General features: G+C 44.1%; 1 protein-coding gene across 5 annotated transcripts in view; it reads right to left on the bottom strand.

Moving 5' to 3' along the window:
• Positions 1–3,936: 3,936 nt before the first annotated feature.
• Mettl8 (methyltransferase 8, tRNA N3-cytidine) overlaps positions 3,937–25,057 on the bottom strand; it is a 71,849-nt gene continuing 50,728 nt past the window's right edge. For 2 of the 5 annotated variants that reach the window (XM_057755490.1, XM_057755491.1), the window contains exons 4-9: positions 21,217–21,560; positions 19,798–19,847; positions 15,562–15,625; positions 11,739–11,878; positions 6,180–6,286; positions 4,903–5,839 (exon numbers count right to left, since the gene is read on the bottom strand). In XM_057755490.1, coding sequence (XP_057611473.1) covers positions 5,541–5,839; positions 6,180–6,286; positions 11,739–11,878; positions 15,562–15,625; positions 19,798–19,847; positions 21,217–21,560 — 1,004 coding nt within the window. In that variant the 3' untranslated portion in view covers positions 4,903–5,540. Of the gene's footprint in view, positions 5,840–6,179; positions 6,287–11,738; positions 11,879–15,561; positions 15,626–19,797; positions 19,848–21,216; positions 21,561–25,057 lie in introns of all 5 variants that reach the window. The other 3 variants (XM_057755492.1, XR_009056004.1, XM_057755493.1) reach the window with 3 other exon arrangements.

Raw genomic sequence — 25,057 nt, 5'->3', positions numbered from 1 at the left:
TCGTACAAGAAGGCGAAGGCACATACCTTTTTCTGTTAGGGGGGGAAATGGACTCTCTGAAAGGCAGCTCCCTCCGAAATGGATTTTTAAATCTTGGCCTCTGCTAACCGTGGTCCTAGCTTTATGGATGCAGAGGAATTAGGATCTTACAGAGTTATCAGCAATTTAAGCTAATACCCAAACAGATACACTTGTGACACCTCATGATTTCTCGGTATCTACAGGCAAAACTCCGAACAGGCCCTTCCCTTGGCTTTCTCTGCTTAAATCTACATTTCTGTCTGGCAGCAAACCTGAAAAAGGGGGCTGATGCAGGTAGGGCTAAGTGGGAAAAGGACCCATCAGGCAAGCAGAAGACGGTGGGGGTGGGGCTTCTGTGGGGATGTTCAAAGATTAGGAGATCTGTGCTGGAGGGAGCCCAAAAAAAGCCCAGTTTGTGTCTCAGAGTCCAAATTTGGTTGATGTATTTTTGAAGCTTTTAAAGGTTAACTCACATGCTGTAATACATTATAGAAAGATATGAAGCTGAATTTTACTGAGCCAGTCAAGAGGCTGGCTTGAATCTGCTATTTAGAACCGAGAGAGACAGTACAATTTACATGTGTGAGAATGTGCGAATAATTTTACCTTCTGTTGTTTTTAAAAACCACCTTGGGCCATGGTTTTTAAATGGAGACATGAGAAGATCTGTTGGGGTTCCCATAGCAACATTGACTTATCTTAACTGCCCTGTTGTAGATAATACTTTCATGGCGGTTTTGGCTTTTACATGTAGACTTTAATTATGAAATACAAGTGAGTTAAGAGTCTTGGGCGAATTCTGACTCTTCCATTTACCGATGTGTGCACATTTAAACAGAAACCTTGACAGCTGCATTTCTGAGGACCTACCACCAAAGACGAATTCATTCCCAAAGCAAGACTGTGGTTTTCCTCCCCACTGATCATTGGCCTCACTCCACTTTAGATGCCATAAGCAAGTCTTCAACAAATCTCTCTAAACATGTTTGTAAACCATCATAGCAGGAATGAATCAGAAGGGACCAACCAACTTGGATGGCTCCAGTCCCGAGACTAGAGGATGTGTCCAAGCTAACCTGCTCACTAGTTAACAGAGCTAACTCTCTGTTCACAAGCTAACCTGCCCCAGCACCGCACCATCCCTCACCAATGTCCTATATAGTCTGATGGGATTTGAACACTTGGAGAACAGAGAGTCAAGGTTGAGTCCGAGGCCCACCTCCTCCCAGAAGCTTGATTCCTCCCCTCTTTCCCCCACAGCTTCTTCTTAGAAGGGTCACTGTTGCCACGCGCACTGTGTGATACGATTATGTCTGAGTGCTTTTTTGAAGCTGGTTCCTTAAGGCACTTTGACCCCATGTGTCCTGGAGATACCATCAATTAAGCTATTCTTCTGCAGGGCACTAAGGGGTCAACCTGCTATCAAACTGGGGGTTACAATTTGTGCCCCAAGTCAGGTTTGGCCATCTGTCCTCAATAAGTCAATTAAGAGAACCAAACTTGCTGCTAGGTGCGGTGACGCATGCCTTTAATCTCATCTCCAGGGAGGCAGAGGTAGGTATATCTCTGTGAGTTTGAGGCCAGCCTGGTTTACAGAGCAAGTTTTAGATCAGCCAGGGCTATAGAGTATGACCCTGTCTCAAAAAAAAAAAAAAAAAAAAGCCAAATTAAAGCCAAATTAAGGTGGAAACCAGATAAAGATTTATTCAATGTGGCCATACTGGAAGAGGGACAGAGATACTAAGAAACCCCAAGTTGGTCCAAATCTTCCAGAATGAGACTGAAGTTTAAATAGAGGGCCAAAGACAGGCATGTCTAAGCAGTCTCATCCAGGTGTGGGCCTGTCAGGTGCTGACACACCCTTGTGAGGACTTCAGTCTTTTCCTGTAGGGTGGAAAGGTGAGGTGTTGGAACTGTGGAATCTAATCTCTTCCTGGTAGACAAGTTGTGTCCACCCCCACCCCTGCTGGTGCCCTTTCCTTCTTCCAGCTTGAGATTCCTAGGGCAAGTCCCACTTCTTGGAGGTTCACTGTTTCAACAGCCTGATAGTCAGACTGAGAGACACAAGCACATCTTTGGAATATCCTCATTTCTATCGGGTGACAAACTCACAATCCCCAACGGACTCATTACATTCTTCTGAGAAACCAACTTCTAAGTGATTCGAAAAGCTTCACATCTGGAAATCTGAGAACCCTGGAGACCAGGGCAGCAGGATCATGCCCTGTGTTGAGGCTAGCCTGGGCTACAAGTCAGAGTGTTTCACATAAGCAAACAAGTAAGTAAAGGAAAATCTTTTGACCTGGATTTTTCCAGACCACAGCTTTCAGAACTGTGTGTTTCCTCCAGGCAAGCTCATCTGCTCATTGCTTGGACCAGAGTTCGTGGAGACCAGCCCTGAGCAGCGCTGCTTTGATAGCATGCCCTCGGCTCTTGATTTAAACTCTGATCTCACTTTAAAACCCCAAAGACTGGACTTGGGGAGGTCTCCTGGATTTCTCTGTCCCTCTTCCCAATGTGTCCACATTCAATAAGTCTCCTTTTCCCACTTTCTGTTTTACTTTGGCTCTTTTAATTGACTTATTGAAGATGGGTAACCAGTCCTGACTTGGGGCACAAATTGTGACCCCAAAGTTTGATAACACATCATGTATATATTCAGCAAGCACTGCATAGTGAGAGACTTGTTCTAGAAACTCTATTTTCACAAGGAGAATTAGCAAGCCAGCATATTTTCTTTCTGAAGCAAGGGAACAAATACATTTCTAATTGTTAGGAGAATTTTCTTGAATCTATGTGTTAGGTCCTGTGATAAAATACCCTAGTGGGTCTAGAGAGATGGCTTAGGGTTTAAGATCACTGGCTGCTCTTCCAGAAGATTCCCAGTGCTCACGTGACAGCTCTGTCAAGTAGTAGTTTCCTTCTAGATTAAATCATTTCATATCCAAGAGTTGAGACAAAAAGTAGATGCCTCAAAATAGCTTTAGGAAGTCCCTAAAGCTGACTGGATTTGCTAGGCCCTTCCCTCCCAGAGTAAACAATAAAGACAGGCCAAAACTCAAAGAAGCAGAGGCCAGAGGAGCTGCCCGGAAGAGGTTCCGATCAACTGAGGCACCTGGAAAGGACACTTTCCATTGCTGAGCAGCCTGCAGGCTGTGTAGTGTGCTTCAGGTCAACTTGTGTGAGCTGCCACCCATGCTGGGCAGGCTTTGGTGAGCAGCTGTCCCTGAGTCAGGTAAGCAACCCCTCACCCATATTTCTGTAGGTGACCCCAATAACTCATCAGTTCACTAAGGTGGACTCTGGTGGTCTCCGTACTTTATTCTGCCACAGTTCCCCATCCGGGGTGAGGAGACGAGTGTGTGCTGCCTCTTCCCAGGGAAGTCTGTCACACACAGGCTCACACCCACCTACACCCCCAGGTGCAGAGGATCCAAAGCCTGCAGTGAGTCTTTCTCTATTCTGACAATGAGCTCCCAAATCACAACACAGAGACTTACTGTGAATTATGAAAGCACGGCCTTGGCTCAGGCTTGTTCCTAACTAGTTCTTATAACTTAAATCAACCCATATTTTTGAATCTATGTTCTTTTATGTGGCTTGATTACTTTTACTCTGTGCTGCCCATCCTGCTTCCTCTTTGTCTGTCTGGTGACTCCCTCCTTCTTCTTCCCAGCATCCTGTGTGTCTGAAAAATCCTGCCTAGCTATTGGCCATTCGGTTTTGTATTAAACCAATCAGAGTGACACATCTTCACAGTGTACAAAAAGATTATTCCACAACAAACACCCTCTGCAAGCAGAGATACTGATGGCCTGTGCAGGCACGAGGCATGCACATGGTGCACAGACATGCATTCAGGTAAAACCCATACCTATAAAATAAAGTACTCCAACAACAGCAGCTTAGGGGGGAACGGGTTTATTTTAGCTCACAAATCCAGATTAGAGTCCAGCAGGTAACAACAGGGTAGTCGGGAACGGGAAGCGGCTGGTCACGTCCACAGTCAAGAGCAGAGAGAGAACGCGCCCAGGTGAGCCAGGGCTCAGCTCATTGCTTCCACTCTTCCTAGGTTCAGGGTCCCAGCCTAGGGAATGGTACTGCCTGCCACAGGCAGCTCTGCTCACATCAGGTGACATAATCAAGACAGACTCCCAGACAACTGAGAATCTGGAGACGCTTCCCAGGCAAGGCTAGACTGTGTCGAGCTGGCATGAAAACTGACATGCGTCTCAGCGATCTGCACATCCGAGAAGAGCCTGAAAGTGACTTGACAGGGGCCACGCTTCCCCATCTTTGGAAAGGAAGAGAAACCAAAATTGTATCTCAGACATTAGTATGGGGAAAGGTATAAAAAAGGGGGGGTTGGAGAAAATATATTTGAGCAAAACAAAAAACAATAAACCTTCATCCTGGGCTTGCAAGTTCCCTAAAAGCAAGGCGCTCTGCTCCCTACTACTGACTGACAGAGAGGGGAGTTCGACTCTTTGAGAGTGCTTTACCACACCCAATAATAAAGAAGACAATTTTTTCCACTTCTAAAAAAAATGGATAGGTTCCATTTCCCAAAACTATACGTCTTATATCAGTAATTTAATTCAATGGGAACATGGCTAGATGAAACAAAATCAAACAAATATGCATTTCAAGTTCTGAAACAACAAGGGTCGGCCATCCTTCAGGTCACTTTTGGGCACTTAGAATATCCTCAGAGCCCAGAGAGCAGAGCACCAGGGCCGCAGACGCTCTTCTCATCGGCTCTGCAAAGAAGCCAACATCTCACCCTGGTTTCATACCTTACCACGACAGACAGCTCAGTCATGAGAAAGGGGTGAACATGCTAACTTCAGCTCCTCTGAGTCCAGGGCAATGGCTTCTGGAACTTTCCCTGGACCCACACTCGGTGCATTGCCACCTGCTTTTTCCTGTTAACTTGCAAGCGATGATCAACCAGGTTTTGCTTTTCATGTAATCCAGCCTCACAGAACATGCGGTGGATTTCCCCTTTGAGACAAAAGTAGCTGTCAAAGATCTAACACGTGATAAGGGAGAGGGGAGGTAAGGACCAGTAAGACACCATGGAGGACTGTTCATCTGAGTTGTTTATACCAAGAAGCACTACACAGCTGGGTGAAGAAAACCCACAAAACCAAGTGGGGTTCTCTTATGTCCCCCATATATTGCAAGTATGAACAGGCTTACAGGGCCAGCAGGATTAGGAGATTATCGTGAGTTGAGCTATGGCTGGAGCTTTCAGTATTTTAAAACATGTCTCCTTCATGAGCCTTTGTTTTCCAACCCAAAATGACATATTATACAAGGTTCTTTAAGTTTGGGGAACCTCTTTGCTGCAGGATCCACTTGGTGCTGTCAGAAGTACTTGATTAAGTCAAGAAATTGACTAGTGAGAACTAATTTTCTTTAGACTTAGAAAAGTCCAATTTTCTCCCATGGCTGGGGCAGAATATCAATTCTTTCCATATCCAGGCTAACACTATCCCCAAACTGCACCCTGCACTCTAGCGTAAGAGTGGAGCAAGCGGCCCTTTAGAAGGAATTTTAGCTGGAAGATTAGGAGGCAGAGGCCATCTGCATCCTTTTCTGTGGAACCGCTGTGAGCACCAGGGCGTGAAGACGGCCGGTGTCACCACTGAGGCCGCGTGTTCGCAGCGTCTGAGGACCTCCCTGCAAGCGATTATCTGAGCAGCCTCATAGCTCTTCACTGATCTGGGCGATAGAGCGAGCAGCATACCTTTCGTAAAGAAATAGGCTCTCGTACCATCTCCTCGGACATAAAAATTTTCAGATAAACAATGCCCTAAAAAATAATAATAATAAAGAAAAATTTGATAATTCCTTAAAAAACAAGATAAACCAAAATAATTTGACATGAGATATTTTTATATTCTCAAAACACATTCAAATAACTGAGAACTGAGTGTACTATTAGCTTTTAAAAGTTTATTTTTATTTATGTAAACATGTGTCTGTGTATGGGTATACGCACATGTGTGTGGTTGCCTAATGACACCAGAAGAGGGGACTGGATCCCCGGAGCTGCAGTTATAGGTGAGCTGCCTGGTGTGGGTGCTGGTAACCAAACCCCTGTCTTCTTCAAGAGCACCTAACCACTGAGCAACCCCTCCAGCTCCTATTACCTTTTTTAAAACGCAGCTGAGCATTATCATATCTTCCAAGATCCCGAAATAATAGCATTCCCCCAGGCTTCAGCAGCCTGGACAGTCGGTCAACAACAGCTTGCATCCTTGGAAAACAAAGTGAGATAACCTGCATGGAAACGTTTTATACGCTAGGGCCAACCTTCCTGTATGGAAACGTTTTATACGCTAGGGTCAACCTTCCTGGAGACAGAATAACGAGATCTCAATAAGCCAAAGAAATCATACATGTAACAGAAAAGCAAAAGAAAACAAACCACAAAAATAAACAAAAACCTAAAAAACAAAATAAAACAAAAAGCAAACCCGTAAAAACAAAGTATCTAAAGGAACTGAATTCAGAAGTCTAGTGTTTCGAGAGCTAAACTTTAAGCGGAGACTGCTCGTTCATTTCCAGCCTCCCAAACCCAAATAATCACATAGAAACTATATTAATTATAACATTGACCAATGGCTCAAGTGTATTTCTAAGTAGCCCTTATATCTTAAATTAAGCTATTTTTATTATTTGTATTTTACCATGAGGCTCATGGTTTGTTACCTCTTGCTTCTTGGGCATCTGCCTCCTTCAGCATCTACATGGCGTCTCTTTGAGTCCGCCTACTCTCTCTATATCTCTTCCAGCCTGGCCATATTCTGTCCTGCCACAGGCCAAAGCAGCCTTATTCACTAACCAATAAAAGCAACACATATACAGAAGGACGTCCCACATCGCTGAACTCAGCTGGGAGCTTAAGAGCTTGACATCCTGTCAAAGCTGAACTGCAAACCACAAACCTGCGATCCCAGACTCTGGGGCTACAGCAGGAGGATCATGGGTTCCAGACCAGCCAAGGCTGGGGCCCAAGTACCAGGCAAGTCTCAGTCACACTGTGAGACCCTGCCTCAAACAAACTGAACAGACAACTCACCCACCCATCCACTAAGGTTTCTGCCATTAAATACAGTAGGAGACACAGGTTCATTTTCTGCGAAATAAAACAATATGCCAGAGCCACCCCAAATTTACATAGCTAAACACCTTTCCTCCATGTTAATTCATCTCCTGAATGGTCTGCCTTCCTGCCTGCCTCCCTCCCTCCCTTCTTTCTGTGTGTGCATGTATAGTACTCATGAGAATGCACACATACGTCCACATATGTGTATAAGCCCACAGCTGACATTGTGCAGGGTCTCTCACCTAACAGCCACCTTGCTCCCGGGTCTTGTCTCTGCCTCCTGAATGCCATGATTATAGGCACATCTGTGGCTGTCTGGGTTTTCGGCTGGGTTCTGGGAATCTGAACTGGGTCCTCAGTCATTCTTCGCCTGTTTCGACTGTACTCACATCCCAATTCCCAGCTCAATACCGGGAGGCTGTTTTATTCTTGTTAATTCCTCGTCCTGCTTCTGCAGCATGCAATCAAACATGACTCAAATAAACCAAATCTTGATGTAGCTTTTGGGTTCTGTGTTCATGGTCTATGTTTTATGGGCCAGAAAGATTCGGGCCTTTTATCGATGCTGAGTGGCTGGCATTAGCTGCCCACAGAGCTCCACTGGACAGGACTCATGGAGCCCAGAGGGAATGACAACTGGGTACAGAACAATCGGTCACTGCCTGCTGAGGTGGGAAAGGGAAATGGCAGCCTACACGGTAAACCTTTGTTATCTTTTTTTCTGTTTGTGTATTTGATGTTGGCTTTTAAGACAGGGTCTTACACTGTAGCCCAAGGTGGTCTGGAACTTATTAGGTAAGCCAGGCTGGCCTCGAACTTGCATTGGTCCTTCTGCCTCAGCCTCCTGAACGGTAGTGTTACACTCGTAAGCCACCACACCCAGATGTGTCTTTGTTTTATCTAAGCCAACTGAAGTTGCGAGGCTTTCTTGTTTTGAAAAGATGAGGCTAGTTCAGATAATTTATAAATTCTTTTCATTTAGACAACATTCATGGCTGCCGTGACGGTTCAGCTGGTAAAAGCATTTGCGACAAATGCTGGCAACTTGAGTTGGATCCCTCGGACCCATGTAAGTATGGAAGGGGAGAATTGACAATATAGAGTAGTCCTCTGGCTTCCACATACATGTTGTGGGGCACACAGGACCACATACACATCACAGACACACAGACAGACAGACAGACACACACATACACAGGCACAGGCACATATATGTAACTTAAAAATCTTATAAAACGACATTTAGTGGATTAGTGAGTGAAATCCAGCTTCTGCATTATTATAAAGAAAGCAGCCAGGAGGTGGTGGTGTACACCTTTAATCCCAGCACTTAGGAGCCAGAGGCAGGCAAATCTCTGTGAGTTCAAGGCCAGCCAAAGTAATATAGAGAAACCCTGTCTTAAAAAACAAAATGCAAACGAAAACAAAATAAGATTTAAAAAAATGGAAAGAAAGAAAAAGCAGAAGGCAGAAAATAAAAGCTGCTATAAAATTAAGTCTGAACAGGGAGAAATGTGTCAGAAAGAGATCGCATGTTTAGGTGAAAAGCTCTTTTTAAAAACTGGAATATACACTGAGGTACTCATGGTACTAACGTCCACACTACCAAGCTCCAGGGAAGCACGCCGGCTTACCGGTAGCCTGGGTGAGACCCTGAGCTCCATTCCTAGCACAAGAAAATGAGAAAGAAGCATAAATACATGAAGGGAAAATGATTTTCTCTTTCATCTCAGGTCATTCTCATGCTGTGCTTACATCTTTGCTCTCTGACAATAATAAAAAAATCTAAATCTTAAAAAATATAATTTCAAGGTAAATGTATTATGTACAGAGCAAAATATCTGGAATTATTAGTAAAAAAAAAAGAATGACAAAAATGCAGGAAACCAACGATGTGCCTCACTCTGCAGCCACTGTGTAAAGCCTCACCTAACAGGGGCGTCTGTGCAGAGGGCAGGAGTGGGGGCTGCTCTCCTGACACTCCACGTCCTCTCAGGCTCCTGGCGACCACGGTGGGACCACGCTGGGGATGCAGCAGAGAAGAGGAACAGGACAAAGGCCGTCTTGGCTGCTCTCCCTGGTGCTGTGATAACACACTTTGACAGGAGCAACTTCAGAGAGAGAGGGTTTATTCTGGGTCATAGTGCAGGTTATAGACCACCACGGGGAAATCAAGGAGTCAGGAGTTTGACACGCTTGGTCACACCCCGTCCAGTCAGAAAGCAAAGAACCATGAAGCACACTAGTACTCAGCTCACTGTTTTACACAGTCCAGAATCCACTGGCCAGGGCACGGCCCCTCCCACGGTAAGACGGGCCACTCCATGTAACCACATTGATTTATATGGTGCTGCAGATCAAACCAGGGGCTCTGCATGCTAGGCACTTTCCCGACAGAGCTACATTTCAGCCTTGGGGTTTTGGTTCTTTTTGAAGCAGAGTCGCCAAATACTGCATTCTGGAGCATAAATGGTCATTAGTTATTTTCTTCTTCTTAGTTTTCTTTCTTTGAGGCAGAGCCTCACATACTCCAGGATGGCCTCAAACTCCCTTAAACTTGTGATCTTTTTACCTCCACCTCATGCTGGGACAACTAACACTTGCCACCACCCTCTCCTGGGTAATTCTAGATTCTGTCAAGTTTACAATTGATATTAATTGTCACGGCCTCGCTTCCTTCCTTTTTTTTTTGAGACAAGATTTCACTATTCTGGACTGGCCTAGAACTCACAGAGCTCCACCTTCCTCTCCATGTGCCGGGATGCCCAACCCTCTTTTTCTTTTGTGCACTTCAGTTGATTGCTATCCTTACCTGGCCCTGGACAGCGAGAGGAAAGGAAAAGAGATAAAAACAGACAGACAACAAAAACTCTCCAGTTTGCGGACTCCCCGCTCTGCCGTCATTTCCAGGAAGTCTCTTACATTTTCCTTTATTCAGTGACAGAAAGGCAGCTCTCTTCTGTAGTCCTTATTAGTTACTTCCATCTAAGCTGCCATCCCCAGACTCAGGATCTAGCTGAATTACTGCCATTGCTTTGTTTCTGCTGCCAATGAGTTGCTCTTCTAGAATGCTCGTGAATGCACACTCTAACAGTTACAGTCCTCAGTGACCCTAAGGACACTGCTGAACTATTTATTTTTATTGCCTCTCTTCTATTGGCTCACCTTACTATTATTTAGTTAAAGTGCCTCAAGGTGCTGTTTCTTTGTGTTGTCCAGGTTGGTCTAAAACACCCGGGCCTCCAGTGCCTTGTGCCTTAATCACCCGAGTAGTTGGGCCCACAGGCGCACACCACTACACCCAGATCATTCTACCTTATTTTTAGATCATTTTCATATAGGCAAAAAAGTTGTGCTGACATGATACATTTGTATAATAAACAGAGTGCTTTATTATAAAGGTAATCATCCTAAGATATCTATTTCTCCTTATTAATATTCAATTCAAATCAAGATAAAATACATTATCAGAACAAATCTCAAATAATCTTTCTACAGTCTTATTTAGAATTTATGCATTTCCTCTTTTAAGGACCCGTAAGAAATCTGGCTGTTTATCACCTACATCATCCTTCTGATTATTCCAATACAGAAGCAACCCCAGCGCAGGCACTTGGGCTACTCCGCAACCTTGCCAACAGATGAGCACATTATCAGGAAAGAAAGACACCGTGGAACTCGAGAGGGAACCTGATCTATTCATCAGGTATAAATATAACTTCCTTTCTGATTGATTTGGGAATCAAATTTTCCCTCACTAAGTAATAAAGTGCTCTTCTACGTATGGGAACTGAAAAGCCAGCAAGGGGCCTAGCAGCTTAGCATGCAGGACTCCCGTTTCTGTGGGAAGGGATTGCATTGTCACGCAAAAGGGATCTGATGCAGATCTGTGCCCTCTTCTCGAGGGCTGTGAAATCTCATAAAAGTACAAGTCCTGTGGGTGGACATGGTGATGCAGACCTGTAATCTCAGCAGTGGGGAAGTTGAGGCAGGAGGGTCACTAGGAGTTTGAGGTCAGTCTGGACTGGATAGAGAGTTCAAGGTCAGCATAGACTATACAGGCTAAATCAAAAATGAAAACCAACATCATATATACATAAGAACCTAAGTCATACTCAGGAGGGGATCAGGGACACTCACTAGAAGAGCACATGTCGACACGCACAAGATCGCAAGGTTAATTCACAGTAACACACTCACACACACAAACACATGCCCATACAAATGAATCACTCAAGAGGATGCCACGTCAAAGATGTTTGTTTCTGCTCCCGTACAATCTCCCTCCTGGGAGTCTATCAGGCTGCTCTGCACCTGTAATTTCCTTGAAGTGCTGTCACTTCTAATAGGTATATGTCTCACCAGAATGTGCTCGCTTCATTCTGACAGCGACAGAAAGCTCGCTAATGAAGCATCTGACCAGTTCCCTTCTTAAAAGTGTAAAGGCAGGAGAAGCTGCATTTAAAAGGCTGCATGTTAAACACAACGGAGTTCACTAGATAATAAATTCAGGGATTGTCATGTTTGCTTTGCTAGTTCTAAGAGCCATGGCTGAGAAAGGAGCTTTCCAAGCCAGCTTTGCCCTTTGGTCTTCCTTTACCTGTCAGGGTGAATAGAAGAGAGCACAAAGACGAGGAGAACGACATCCAGGATCCCGTCCGGGAAGGGGTAGGCCAAGCCGTCATCACACACATCATGGAGGAAGACACAACAGTGGGCCTCACTGTAGGACGCGTGCGACTGTCATGACGGAGGAACAAACGGCAGGAGTTAGCGGGCCTCCAGAGGGGTTTTCGTTTGCTTTTTTTCCGTTATCTTTTCTATCTTTTTTTAAATAAAGGCTATTTTTTAAAAATCCTTTCTTGGACCAGTGAGATGGCCTGGTTGGTAAAGATGCTTGTTCCTGGGACTCACATGGTGGAAAGAGACCTGACCCCCCAAACTGTTCTCTCCTCTCCACATCAGCCCCTGACATGTATGTTCTCTCCCCACAAAATAAATACATGTAATAAACAATTTTTTTCTCTGTGAACTTGAATAAACTTCGTTCCTAGTTCAGTACTCTATAACTTACTTCAAGCTGCCCTAAAACAACAAAAACAAAGCCAGATGGTGTTTAATCCCAGCACTTGGGAGGCAGAGGCAGGTGGATCTCTGTGAGTTCAACACCACCCAGGGCTACAGGAGATTGAATTTGTCTAAAAGAGAAACAGAGCTCACACAAGGTGATCCCAGCACTTGGGATCCCCCGCCTTTAATCCCAGCACTAGGGAGGTGGAGACAGGAGTGATATGGATGGGAGGAGAGAGGAATATAAAGTGGGAGACAGGGGCTCAGTGCAGTCTGAGGATGCAGTCTGGAGCAGTCATCAGAGGACCAAGTCTGAGGATGCAGTCTGACTATACAGCCTGTGGATTGGTAGAGACAGGATCTCCCCTTCAGTCTGAGAAGTTAGCAGAGGTAAAAGGCTCTCTAGTGGCTGGCTGCACTGCTTCTCTGATCTCTCAGCTTTCACCCCGAATATCTGATCTGGGTTTTTATTATTAATACCAGTAGAGCCCTGCTACAGTCACACCTCTACTACTGAAATCCGCTCTCTTGCACTCTGAGATGGGATGCTGTGGAAGGCGGTTGAGTGAGGCTATTTGTAGACAGCATTAGGGTGAAACTCACTCCACAGGATCTGTCTATGGAATCAGCAGCAGAAGGAGAGACATCAAACCCCATGTCATCCTGGGAAATGTGATTACTGGTATATTTGCCTTCTCCTCTATGCATTTTTGTTTTGAGAAATGTCTGTAATAAACACTATTATTGTCTAAAACTAACTTTCAGCATTAGCTATTTTTTTTTTCTTTTTTGAGACAGAGTTTCTCTGCGTAGCCCTGGCTGTCCTGGAACTCACTATGTAGATCAGGCTGGCTTCAAACTCAGAGACCTACCTGCCTCTTAAGTACTGGGATTAAAGGTGTGTTCTATCACCTGCCCAAACCAGTGTTAACTTTTGCAAGTTTTACTTAAATGTTTAACACACTTTTTTGGTGGTTTGTTTGTAGTTACGTGTTTGTGTGTACAGTAATACACGTGTATGAAAGTGGACACGTGTGTATGGAGGTCACTGAACAACCTCAGCTGTCTTTCCTCAAGTTCAGTTCACCTGAGTTTGGAGACAGGGTCTTCCCTGACCTGGTACTGGTCTAACAGGCTAGGCTGGTTGGCCACGAACTCAGGGCTCCGACTGTCTCTGGACTGTCTCTGCTGGCCCAGGGCTGGGATCACAAGTGTGCATCACCACACCCAGCCTTTTCCGTCTGAGGAGCTGAACTCTCGTCCTCGGGCTCGCAGGGCGAGTACTCTTCTGACAGAGCTATCTCCCTGCATTGTATGTGACAGAATTTCCTTTCATTCGCTGCCGCCGGCTCTTCATCCTAAGGAAGGTTAACCAGCATTCATGGATTTGTTCAGGAAGCCCGGGTTCCCAAAGCTTTCCTCACAGTTTCTTTGATTTTCTTAGTTCAAGAATTTCAATCTAACAAGTGCCTACTATGTGCTAGACTGTGTGTATAAGGTGTTAGAGACACTCATGAGTGATAGCTTCTTCTTGGAGGTTTAACTAAAGCATGGGGTAGGTGGTTGTTAAAATCATGACTAATATTGTAGTAGGAAAGGCAGGTTGCGTTCCCGCCCAGCTCCCACATGGCTAGCTTAGCCCCAGAATAATTACATGGAAACTGTATTCTTTTAAACACTGCTTGGCCCATTAGCTCTAGCCTCTTATGGGCTAACTCTCACATCTTGATTAACCCATTTCTATTAATGAGTGTAGCACCACGAGGTGGTGGCTTACCGGGAAGGATCTTAACCTGCATCCATCTTGGAGAGGAGAGCTATAGCGTCTGCTCATTTCCCTTCTTCCCAGCATTCTGTTCGGTCTACTCCACCTATCTAAATTCTGCCCTATCAGGCCAAGTAGTTTTCTTTATTAACTAACCAATGAATGCAACAGACAGATAAAGACCCTCCTATATCATAATATTACCGTATCCTTTGAATTTATTCATGAACATGAACATGGACTGGATTTTAAAAGATTTTTATGATTAATTCTGTACATATGTGTGTGGGTTAGTGCATGAGGTGAGAAGGCATTTAATCCCAGGAGCTAGGTCTAGGTGTCTGCGAGTCACGTCGAATGTGCCCCAGGAACCAAACTCAGCTCTTCCGCAGAAGCAGTGTGTGCTCTTACCCATTGAGCATCTATCCAGCTAGGACACTTCTCCAGGTTAAAAACAGGCATTTTATATAGGTAATATACTTTGACATCAGTTGAAATAGCTTCCAGAAAGTGCAAAAGCCCAGTAAAACATCATCACAGATACATCTGATGCAGAAATATTTCAGAAGAATTAACCACCTCAGAAGTCAACAGACCTTTTAAAAATTTTTTAAATTTATTTTTATGTATATAAGTGTTTTGCCTGCATGCATGCCTGTGTCTAATGCCTTCAGAGGCCAGAAGAAGACATCAGATCTCATTATAGATGGCAGTAAGCCACCATGTGGGAGCTGGGGATTGAACTTGGGTCCTCTAGAAGGGCAGCAAGTGTTCTTAACCACTGAGCCATCTCTCTAGGCCCCAAATTAGACATTTTAAATGTATTTATTTATCTTATGTATATGGGCATTTCGCCTGTGTCTATATTTAGGCACCATGTGCCTGCCTGATGCTCACAGAGTTGAGAAGCAGGTGTTAGACCCTTGGCAATGGAGTAAGAGATAGTTGTGAACCCCATACAGGTGCTGTGAATTGAATCCAGGCCCTTTGGAAGACCAATCAGCATTCTTAACTGTTAAACCAAGCTCTTCAGGCTTCTCGAGTTAGAACTTTTAAAATTCTCTATTTATTTATTCATTTATCTAGTTTTTGGGTTTGTTTTGTTTTCTGAGACAGGATCTCACTATATAGCTTTGGCTGTCCTGGAACTCACTCTGTAGACCAGGCTAGCCTTGAACTCACAGAAATTCAATGCCTCCCAAATGCTGGGATTAAAGGTGTGTGTCACCACACCATGGCCCGGCTCTCTATTTTTAATTTATGTGTATATGTGTGTGTGTGTGAGTGAGTGAGTGTAGGTTAGTTAGTGATCAATACCAGCTGTCCTTTTCAATTGCCCTTTATCTTGTGTTTATGTCTCTCATTGAACTGGGAGCTCAGGGATTTGTCTAGGTTGGCTAGCCAGAGGTTCAAGGATCTTCCTGTCTCTGGCTCCCCTATGCTGGAATTACAGGCTCATGCTGCCATGCCCAGGCTTTTTAACGGTGGTGCTGGGTCTAAACTTGGATCTTCCTGCTTGCATGATAGCACTCTCCTGACAGCCACCCCCTCAGCCCACACCTCTCTTTAAAGACTATATAAAGCATACCTTTACAAGTTCCACCGCTTCAGAGGCAAAATCACAGCAATAAAGAAAGGATCCTGGAATGTTCCTATGCAAACAAAAAAGGCATATAGGTTCAGAGTCAGACATGTTCAAACTAAAGAAGGTGTGACAAGTACTTACTACTACCGGGTAACTTTGAAACTCCCATCCTGTGCTGAAGGGCGCCTGCCTACCTCTGAGGCTATGCTCACGCTCACATGGGAATTTCTAAGCCCACCCTCCCACCCGTTCCTCGCCCCCAAGCCCAGCATGCCCAGCTCTGCCTTCTCTAAGCCCCTCATCCTTCCTTTATTTGCAACTTGTTTGGTTTTGAACCTTTCCAAACAGGTGCTCAATTGCTCTGGCAGGGAAGAAGCACATACAGCATTATCACAGGAATAAATGCAATCTCTAAAAGGGAATCAAACTCTAATACACCAATTCTTGGATTTCTTTTCAAGATATTGTCAAGCATTTATTGAACCAACTATGAGACTATGATGTAGGGAATAAAGTTAACTCAAATACTGAGATTCTGATCTTAGAAGCCAATCAAACCTGCATGGGAATCCTGCACCTGCTACTTCTTTAAGAATTCAACTTTGATGAAAATCAGTTTATTTGCAGTATGTTAATAAAAGAAACTCTCTATCTCTTACAGAGGAATGTTTGCCCATATGAAAATCTTGACTAATTTTAATAGGCCTCCAAACTTAAACATATTCTATTTGGCCTTTATTTGAAACCCAGAAATGATGACTGGACTCTGCAGTGTTTGTGGGCAGGCAGACACTAACTAATTCCATGGGCCAGTGACCTTGGTGACCGGCCTCTGTGTGATTACAGCAAACAATCTTTGTATCATGCTGCTGAAAACAGGTGGGTATATCACTGCGCAGTGACTGCAGAGAAGTGGGGGCCTGGCTCTTGTGGACTTTATGTCTGGAGACGTGTTTGGTTTCATACAGCTTTTAAAGGGGTGAGAGGACCAGCATCCCAAAGTGTCTTGAGTCTTGAAAGTTTGATAGGGACAGGTTGGCATTGCTGAGGGTCAGCATGGCATAAGTCAGGAATAAGAAGTCCAAACTGGCATGTGGCAGGACGTAAAGGGAGGTATGAAGTACAAACTAAGCCTCTTAATTTGATTCAAGAGACATTTCAGGCAAGGTGGACACCTAAGTAAAGAAGGAATACAAGCAAAACTCTGAATTTAGAGCCTAGACTTAGATTACAGTCTTAAAGGCTACTGCTGATAAATACTATAATTCACACATAATTAATCTGCTCTGCAGCACTGGGATTTGCACTTGACTTAAGATCGGTCCAAACAAGCAGAAGTGTAACAGACAGGACTTGATTGTGAAAAGTTAACCAGCACTCAATCAAAGCAAAGACTGCAGCGCTTGATTCTGTTTTGTCTGTCATCCGTCCCCTATGAAAATGATGCGGTGCTGAGCACAGGGGCACCCGGCCCTCTGCTCGCAGCACTTGGGAGGCTGAGGCAAGAAGATTCAATACTCAAGGTCTGTTTGGGCCACAGAGTGAGCTTCTGTCTCAAAAACAGAAAGGAAGAAGTGCGTAAGAACATCTTAGTACTTTACTCCAGCATATACTCTGTACTCTGCTATGAAACTCACATCACTGTGGCCTGTGAACTACTGAGTGCTGGATGCCCACAAATGTGCTCCTTTAGCACCACGCACGTGTGATCTGAGTGCTGGATGCCCACGAATGTGCTCCTTTAGCACTCATGCACGTGTGATCTGTGGCTGAGGATGAGAGGCCTCTGAAAGCAGGCTGCCCTGGGCCTAACACTTGGCTCCACCATTACTAAGTGATGTGTCTGGAGGACGGTTTCTTGATCTGTCTGTAACTCTGTTCCTTCATCTTTAATAGACAGTGTAGTGTTTAAGGTAGTTATGAGGGCTGAATGCATCCACATGGTAAGGTTCTAAAAGACTCATGGCACAGAAAAACAAGCACTCAACAGATGTCAGCCATTATTATAGCTGTTAGTGCTATTATTATTATTGTTATTCTGAAACCTGCTTCTGACTCCCAGGAACTTAAAACTCAGATGACCCTCTAAAAATGTCTATATACTTCAGTGTCCTTCTGGACTCTAGTTCAGCTAATGCCTGTGAGAGGCCTGCCATCCACCTTTGAGTAGTTACGGAACACCTACTGAACCCAGAATAGTCCAGCGGCTAAAGGAAAGTGTGTGCCATGTGTCCTATCAAGGTGCCAGCCTGACCTCTGAGATGGAATTCTGACTGCATCAGCATCCCACACTGCAGTTTTGTACCCAATGACCTTCAAGAGCCTTTGTGTCAAGTCAGCTGACCGCCCTGGCTCTTCTCCCATGGGTGCACACGTCAGTACCACACCACAACAGCGGCACTGTCTGGGAGGAGGTTAAGAAGCAAATGATCCTTGGAGAATGATCTGACCCTTGATTCCAGCGGTCTAATTATGGTGAAATATTCTGAAAGTGTAACACATTAATCCTGGTGGTGAGGAGCTCGATTTTCCCTTTGGAAGGCTGGACACTCTTGGGCTTTTAAAGATGAGTTACTCCCCGGGTTAATAAGCACACCCGTAATCCCAATAATGGGCGATAAAGACAGGAGACTCTTGTTTGAGGCCAGTCTGATGAATACAGCGAGACCTTGTCGGATGAGGGAAAAAAAGGAAAGTGAGGAGGTGGGGAAGAGGAAGGCAAAGGGTGCAGAAGAGGTAGGAACTTAGAGCTTTCTATTAGGAGTTAACCGAAAAGAGAGCTGAGGTCAGGTGTGGTGGCACACGCCTTTAGTTCCAGCACTTAGGAGGCAGAGGCAGGCCTGGTTTATAGAGCAAGGACAGCCAGGGCTAGGCTGAGAGACCCTGCCTCAAAAAACAGGAAAATGAAATGAAAAAAAAGAAAGAGAGAAGTGAAAGCACAATTAACTAATACAGAACTAATAATCAATATCTATTGACCTCTTGCTATATCATACTGTTAGGTTACCTGGAATATATAAAATAGAGAAACAAGAAATTTAAAAACAACTTGCTTAGTAATAACTTGGGAACAGCCACAGAGTAATACAACCACTAGCCAGCACGGGGTCACGAGGGTGAAGAGACCTAGTCATGTGCAACAGAAGAAGAAAAGCAGGGAAAGGGAAGACAAGAAAGTAAGGACGAGGAGTTAGGCCATGCTCAGTCGCCAGCGCCTCCCATGCCCAGCCACAGCAGCTGCCAATAGATAACAATGGGGAAGCTCTGTCTGTTCCATTAGGATGTTCTGAAGATGCATCCTGGATCCAGAAGTGGAATGATGTTTGGCATTATGCTAATAATTGTTGAATCAAGGTGGTGCGTTCACAGAAATTCACTGTACTGTTCTTTGCTTTCCAAAATGCTTTTACATAGTTGTAATTGAAAGATAAAAAGATCATATGTTAGTTTAAAGAATGTGTATGCAGACTGCACAGTAGCTATGCGAGAGTGACAGGGACCCACACCGCCTCCTGTCGCAAGTTTTTAGAAATGCACTCATGTTGATTTTAGTGGGGGAAATAACGTGAAAGATATCGTGCAAACTTAGAGAGACAACTGGAGAGACCAGAGGAGGCAAAAGGTAGAGAGAGTTTGCAAGGGTGGCCTCATCACAGGAACACTAAAACACTCAGGCGAGACTGACAGTGGCCTCAAAGGGCAGGTAGGAGGACATTTGTGTTGTTCCCATCTATTTCTGCTTTCCCGCTTGTGGTCAGCACTACCAGCAGATGACTTTGAGTCCAGGCACAGTGGTCTGACGTGCGAAGGGTGTGTGTGTGGGGGGGGGGGTGTTGCTCCGGCAACGCTGACAGCACAGCATGAGGAGTGAGGTGTGTGCTCCAACCCCAGCTCTCTGTGTAAGGTGCCATCTGGTATCCAGGAAGAGCACAGCACATCTGACGCTAAGCAAAGCACAGCTTGGTGGAAGGCTGAAACCTCTTGCTCTTTTCTCATTCTGCCTTCTACGTAAACACAAGTTGAAAAATGACTTCAAACCCGTGGCTACGGAATGCTTTTTCGGAATGTTCCCCAGTTCATGTGATGTTAGTCGCTAAGAACGTGTCGTTTGAAACTTGCTTTAGTCATGGTTTATCTGGGAATTCGGAATTCTTGGCATAGGTACCACAAAATATTTCCAGAATTTTTCAACATCCCACAAATATGAAAGATTTTGTAGGGGAAACACTTAAAACTCACCGCAAGGTGTTCAGGATTGGAAAAACACAATTTCCAGCACCACAGCCAACCTAAAATTGAAAATAAACAAATGTGAATGCATTACGTTTCACTCACAATATTGGGTTTTCTATTCAAAAAAATAAATGATTACTGAATTTCTGGGTATGGCAGGACTTGTGAAGCCCAAACGCCAGAAGCTGCAAATCACAAGAGGAACCATCAAAATTTGGCTGTGGAGATCGTCACCAAAGCCTCCCAACTGAACGAATACGTGCACAACGCGCTGCAGACAACACAGCAGCGAATAAAGCATTTGCGTTTGCAGTAGCCACGGTAAAGGGCAGGACTCATACAATAGAGAACAAAGGGAAGGAAGGGTCAGAGGACTGCTAGCATGTGACGCCTCAATGTCTGAAGAGCCATGAGCGTACTGGGTGGTGGAAAAGGGATAAATGAACGCACAGTCAGAGGGCTCTGGAGCTTGTGGAAGCCTGGGAGGCTGCGGCAAGAAGTCTGGGCTATAGGGTGAGTCCCAAGCCAGCCTGGGAAACTTAGGGAGACCCTGCCTCAAAATGGGCTGGGTTGTGGAACTCTTGTCTATAGTTTAAGTTCAAACCCTCATACAAGTGAGCAAGAGAAGACTGGTCTTAAACACATATGATACTCTTGTTTCTGTCTCCTGAGTGCTGAGACTGTGGGCACATGTTCCCACGTCTGGTTGTATTAGTATAGCTTCTTAGGAAGCAGTTTGGGAGTCTGTTTCAAGAGCTCTAAAAGTTTCCAAATATTGTAAACACGTGAATTTAACCCAAGATGGGAAAAGAAAATGGAGGCAAAGACATTTGCTGAGAAAATAATTCATGCCAGTTGTATGACAACAGGGGAGCAAAATCTCTCTTATGTGCTCTTGTAAATCCTCTGGGATCAGCAACTATTACCCGTAGAATCAGAAAGATGGGGTTTCGACTCAAAAAAAAAAAAAAAACCACTATCTACACTAGATTAAGGAAACTAAACATCTCACTTATTTTTATTTCACTCCAGAAGGTGTGTGTGTGTGTGTGTGTGTGTGTGTGTGTGTGTGTGTGTGTGTGAGAGAGAGAGAGAGAGAGAGAGAGAGAGAGAGAGAGAGAGAGAGAAAGGAAAAAAGAGTGAATATTAAGACCAAAAGTTTATCGGGACTTAAGACCTGCCTCCAAGTTAGAAAATACAGCAAATTAAAAGGGGGGAAATAAGTAACACAAATGAAATAAAAGCCACAAACTTAAAACTTGACTGATTAAAGATGTGAGTCCCAGGTACTGCTTATATGTATAAGCACACTGAGCATCTGGTTAGGTCTGGTCTTCCACCTGGGCAGTCTGGATCATTCATAAAATAGTGTGGGGCGTATATTTCCACACTCCCTTACCCCGTCTTGTCCCCTGGACACAGTACCTCCAGTATTCGGAAAGTGGCCTCACTACCAGGAAAGTGCTCTGTCTTCCCAGGCCCTTCGCTGTGTTCTTCCAAGTCTTGGTTGGGAAAGTTAGATCTTTCTTCGCTCCAAGGGGCTGATGAGACACAGCTCTTTTGACAATCCATTTCCGTTCTCTGCATACTTGAGAAGTTACTTCCCACTTGATCCCAGGATGATCCTTCCACTTTCTCTTTAGAGTTTTGATCAACTGGAAGAATTTCAGGAAATTCCCTCAACAGCCAGTTGCGATTCTTGAAAAATTTATTCTTATGAGTCTGGTAAAATGTGTTCCAGTATTTATTAGCATCGCGTTCAAACTTAACTGAAACAGAGAGGAAAAAAATCCATTTTACTATGAATGATATTTACTATTGGCTGCTATTTTGGTAACTAAATACCTTTAATAATTAAATATTTAAGCCAAGTGTGGTGGAACACACCTCTAATCCCAGCATTTGGGAAGGCAAGGCGAGCAGGTCTTTCCATTCAAGGCCAGCCTGGTCTACAGAGTGAGTTCCAGGACAGTTGGAGCAGGTGTGGCCTTACTGAAGTGTGTCACTAGCAGTGGGCTTTGAGGTTTCAGAAGCTCAAGCCAGGCCCAGTGGCTGGCTCTCTCTTGCTGCTGCCTGCTGATCCAGAGATAGAACTCTCTCTCAGCTTCCTTTCCAGCACCATGTCTGCCTGCATGCCACTATACTTCCCGCCATAATAATGGAGTAAACCTCTGAACTGCAAGCCAGCCCCAATGAAATGTTTTCCTTGATAAGAGTTGCCATGGTCATGGTCTCTTCACAACAACAGAACACTAAGACACACACACTTATCAATAACTGGATTTCCAATTCAATCACTTTGATATTATTATCATAATTTTACTTACTGGATATAAGACTAAAATACAAAAGTGCATTTAATTTTCTTCAAAAGATCAATATGTAACATATTTAATTCTACTTTTAAAATCTATTTTTCTGTCAATAGTTGGGCATTCCATTTTGTGAGGAATAAAAACTTTGAGAATTATTTTTTGAAGCCAAGCCTTGAATTTTATATCTGTCTGTCTGTCTGTCTGTCTGTCTGTCTATCTATCTATCTATCTATTATGTCTATCTTATATATGTATATGTGTATTATATGTACATATGTGTATGTATGTGTGTGTGTGTATGTATTACGTATGTATACATATTTGAGACAGGATCTCTCTGTGCAGCTTTGGCTAGGCTGGAACTTGTTATGTAGACCAGGCTGGTCTCAAACCCACAGAGATTCACCTGTGAAGTATTGAGACTAAAGGCATGTACTACCTACCATACCTGGCCTAACAATCATAAATATATATATTTATTTTCGAGACAGGGTTTCTCCGTAGTTTTTGGAGCCTGTCCTGGAACTAGCTCTTCTAGACCAGGCTGGCCTCGAACTCACAGAGATCTGCCTGCCTCTGCCTCCCGAGTGCTGGGATTAAAGGCGTGCGCCACCACCGCCCGGCCTAACAATCATATTTTTAATCAAGTTATTTGTGTGTGCCTTTCTATTTTCTTGGAGAAAATCTCCATCCCAGTCTGTCTCAACAAAGGCGCAGACAGGCAATAAGGAAAGAATGCAGGCATTATAGACGACAGAACTTTAGAGCAAGAGGGGTCAACGAGACAGTTTGCTCTCACTGCCTTCCTGGGTCTACACCTGAAGAAAGGAACTGAAACCCCTTGTGGAGGCCACCCTGTAACTTCACCCCCCACCACCCTCAAATCCAGAGGCATCTCTTTCTGTTGCTGTCTCTTAATGGAAGTCTCTAAGCGAATTCCTGATGCTTTCTTGAACAGACAGGCTCTTGGTGATGTCTTCCCTGGGTTAAGGGGCAACAGCTATGTCAGTGGTCTCAGAACTTCAGGCATTTCTTAGTCTTCTGCTCCTTCCCATCTCTACCTTGCATTGACAAAGTGATTTAAACCACGTATAGTAACACAGGGTTGTAATTCCAACACTTGGGAGGCTGAGGCAGGAGAATCTCAAGTTAGAGCTTGAATTTGAAGCCAGCCTGGGCTGTATCAAAAAACTCTTGCCTCAAATAAATCATGGTAGCACAAATGTTTAAGTTTAGCACTTGTGACAAGGAAGAAGGTTCACAAGGTTCACAAGTTCAAACAAAAACTCAAATAACTTTTATCTTTTATTGAACAACCATTTCTTAACTCCAATTATGTAACAAGGTTAATCCTTAGTCTTAATCTATGGATTAAGAATTACTTTTACCCTAGTAGGCAGACTCATGACAGTTTAAAAGTACTTTCAAAGTCTGCAAAAGCTTCCTAATGGGAATGTAACGATTCCCAAAGTTCAGCTGGAGAAAAGTAGGGTACAGGCAGAACGAATCTTATGTCATTCGCTAGAAGGAAGGAGGAGAAGAAAACTGCATGCGTACACAAACAAGCAGGCACACGTACTCAGGATAGGTACAAAACAGCACTGGGCATGGTGGCTCATGCCTGTAATCCCAGGACTGGGGAGGCTGAGGTAGAGGACTGTCAAGAGTTCAAGGTCAGCCTGGGACACAATCACAAACAAACAAACAACAACAAAACCAAACAAGCAAATATAAAAACCCTGTGGTTTAATGGAGAATTTTTGTTAGTTTTGATTCATGGGAATTTACCATCGATTTCAAAATTATGCTAAATCACAAATAAAAATAATGGAACTCTTTCATTCATAATTTCAAAGAGATTCAACCTACGAATCATGTGGTTGCCAATAGTCAGTCTTCTTCACTGTCCTGAAGTGAGGTTTTCCTTCATTTTTACCTGCATAGCCTGGTCCCACAAGCCTTCACTCATCCAGGCTCATGCTTCCTGGGTCCGCTCCGGCAGCAGAAAAAAGGTCTGAGAAATGGCAGTGGGCCCTATATATAAGGGATGTGTGCTTGTGAGTCTAAACCATCATTTCATCTGCATTAACCAAAGGCAGCCTACTTATGCTTAGTCCAAAAGTGCATACTGATCTGGAAGCTAGCTCTGTGTTCACTTTCAACAACTAAGGTGCACCTCTGTACTGTGCAAGCAAACAAAAACAACATTCTGAAAATCAGACTCGGGAGGAAATAGAGAACTTCCCAATTTCCCAAGGGATTTCTTACAACTTACTGTCTTCCTCTGTTTTAAAAACTCTCTTTGTAACTCGTTCTGTGTAGATAGATTTTGTATCTAAGAAAAAGCATCCCAAAGACTTATATTTAAAGCTAATAAGACCCACATTTAGTCAAATCTCTGGGATTTGGTTTTTCAACATAAAGCTACTTACGAGGTGAATTTGAGATGAATCACCATAAACTAGAATTTAATACTACAACCGTGGCTAATCTCAAGACGTATTCCCCTAAGAATTAGCGAGGGTGGAGTAGGGAATTCAGGAAGGTAATGTGACAAAAGTATGTGCAAGCAGTTCTATTTATTATAGGAAAGAAGTGGCAGTAACTCAAATCTCAGTCTGGAAATGAGCACATAAACTACATAGGCCTAAACAGGGCAGACCCATGTAGCACCCATAACATACAGGATAACAAGAAGAAAAACACTCATACAACAGCCAAGACACTGGCGGCAACTCTGACATTTAGTTTATATTCATTAGTAGTAGATGAAAGTTTGGAACAGGGTAATATAATGATTATTAGATAGCCCTATCTTTTGCAAAGCCGTTGCCAAAGATAAAGAACAGTGACTGGGCAGGCAGGGGGGAGCTGAGGAGATGGTTCAGTGGGTAACAGCACTTGCTCTGCAAACATGAGGCCCTGAGTTCAAATCCCCAGCACTCACAGAA

The sequence above is a fragment of the Chionomys nivalis genome, chromosome 22 (genome assembly GCF_950005125.1).
Source record: "Chionomys nivalis chromosome 22, mChiNiv1.1, whole genome shotgun sequence".
Taxonomy (NCBI): domain Eukaryota; kingdom Metazoa; phylum Chordata; class Mammalia; order Rodentia; family Cricetidae; genus Chionomys; species Chionomys nivalis.
Note: the sequence above shows the minus strand (reverse complement) of the source record. Positions and strands in the feature narration are given on the sequence as shown.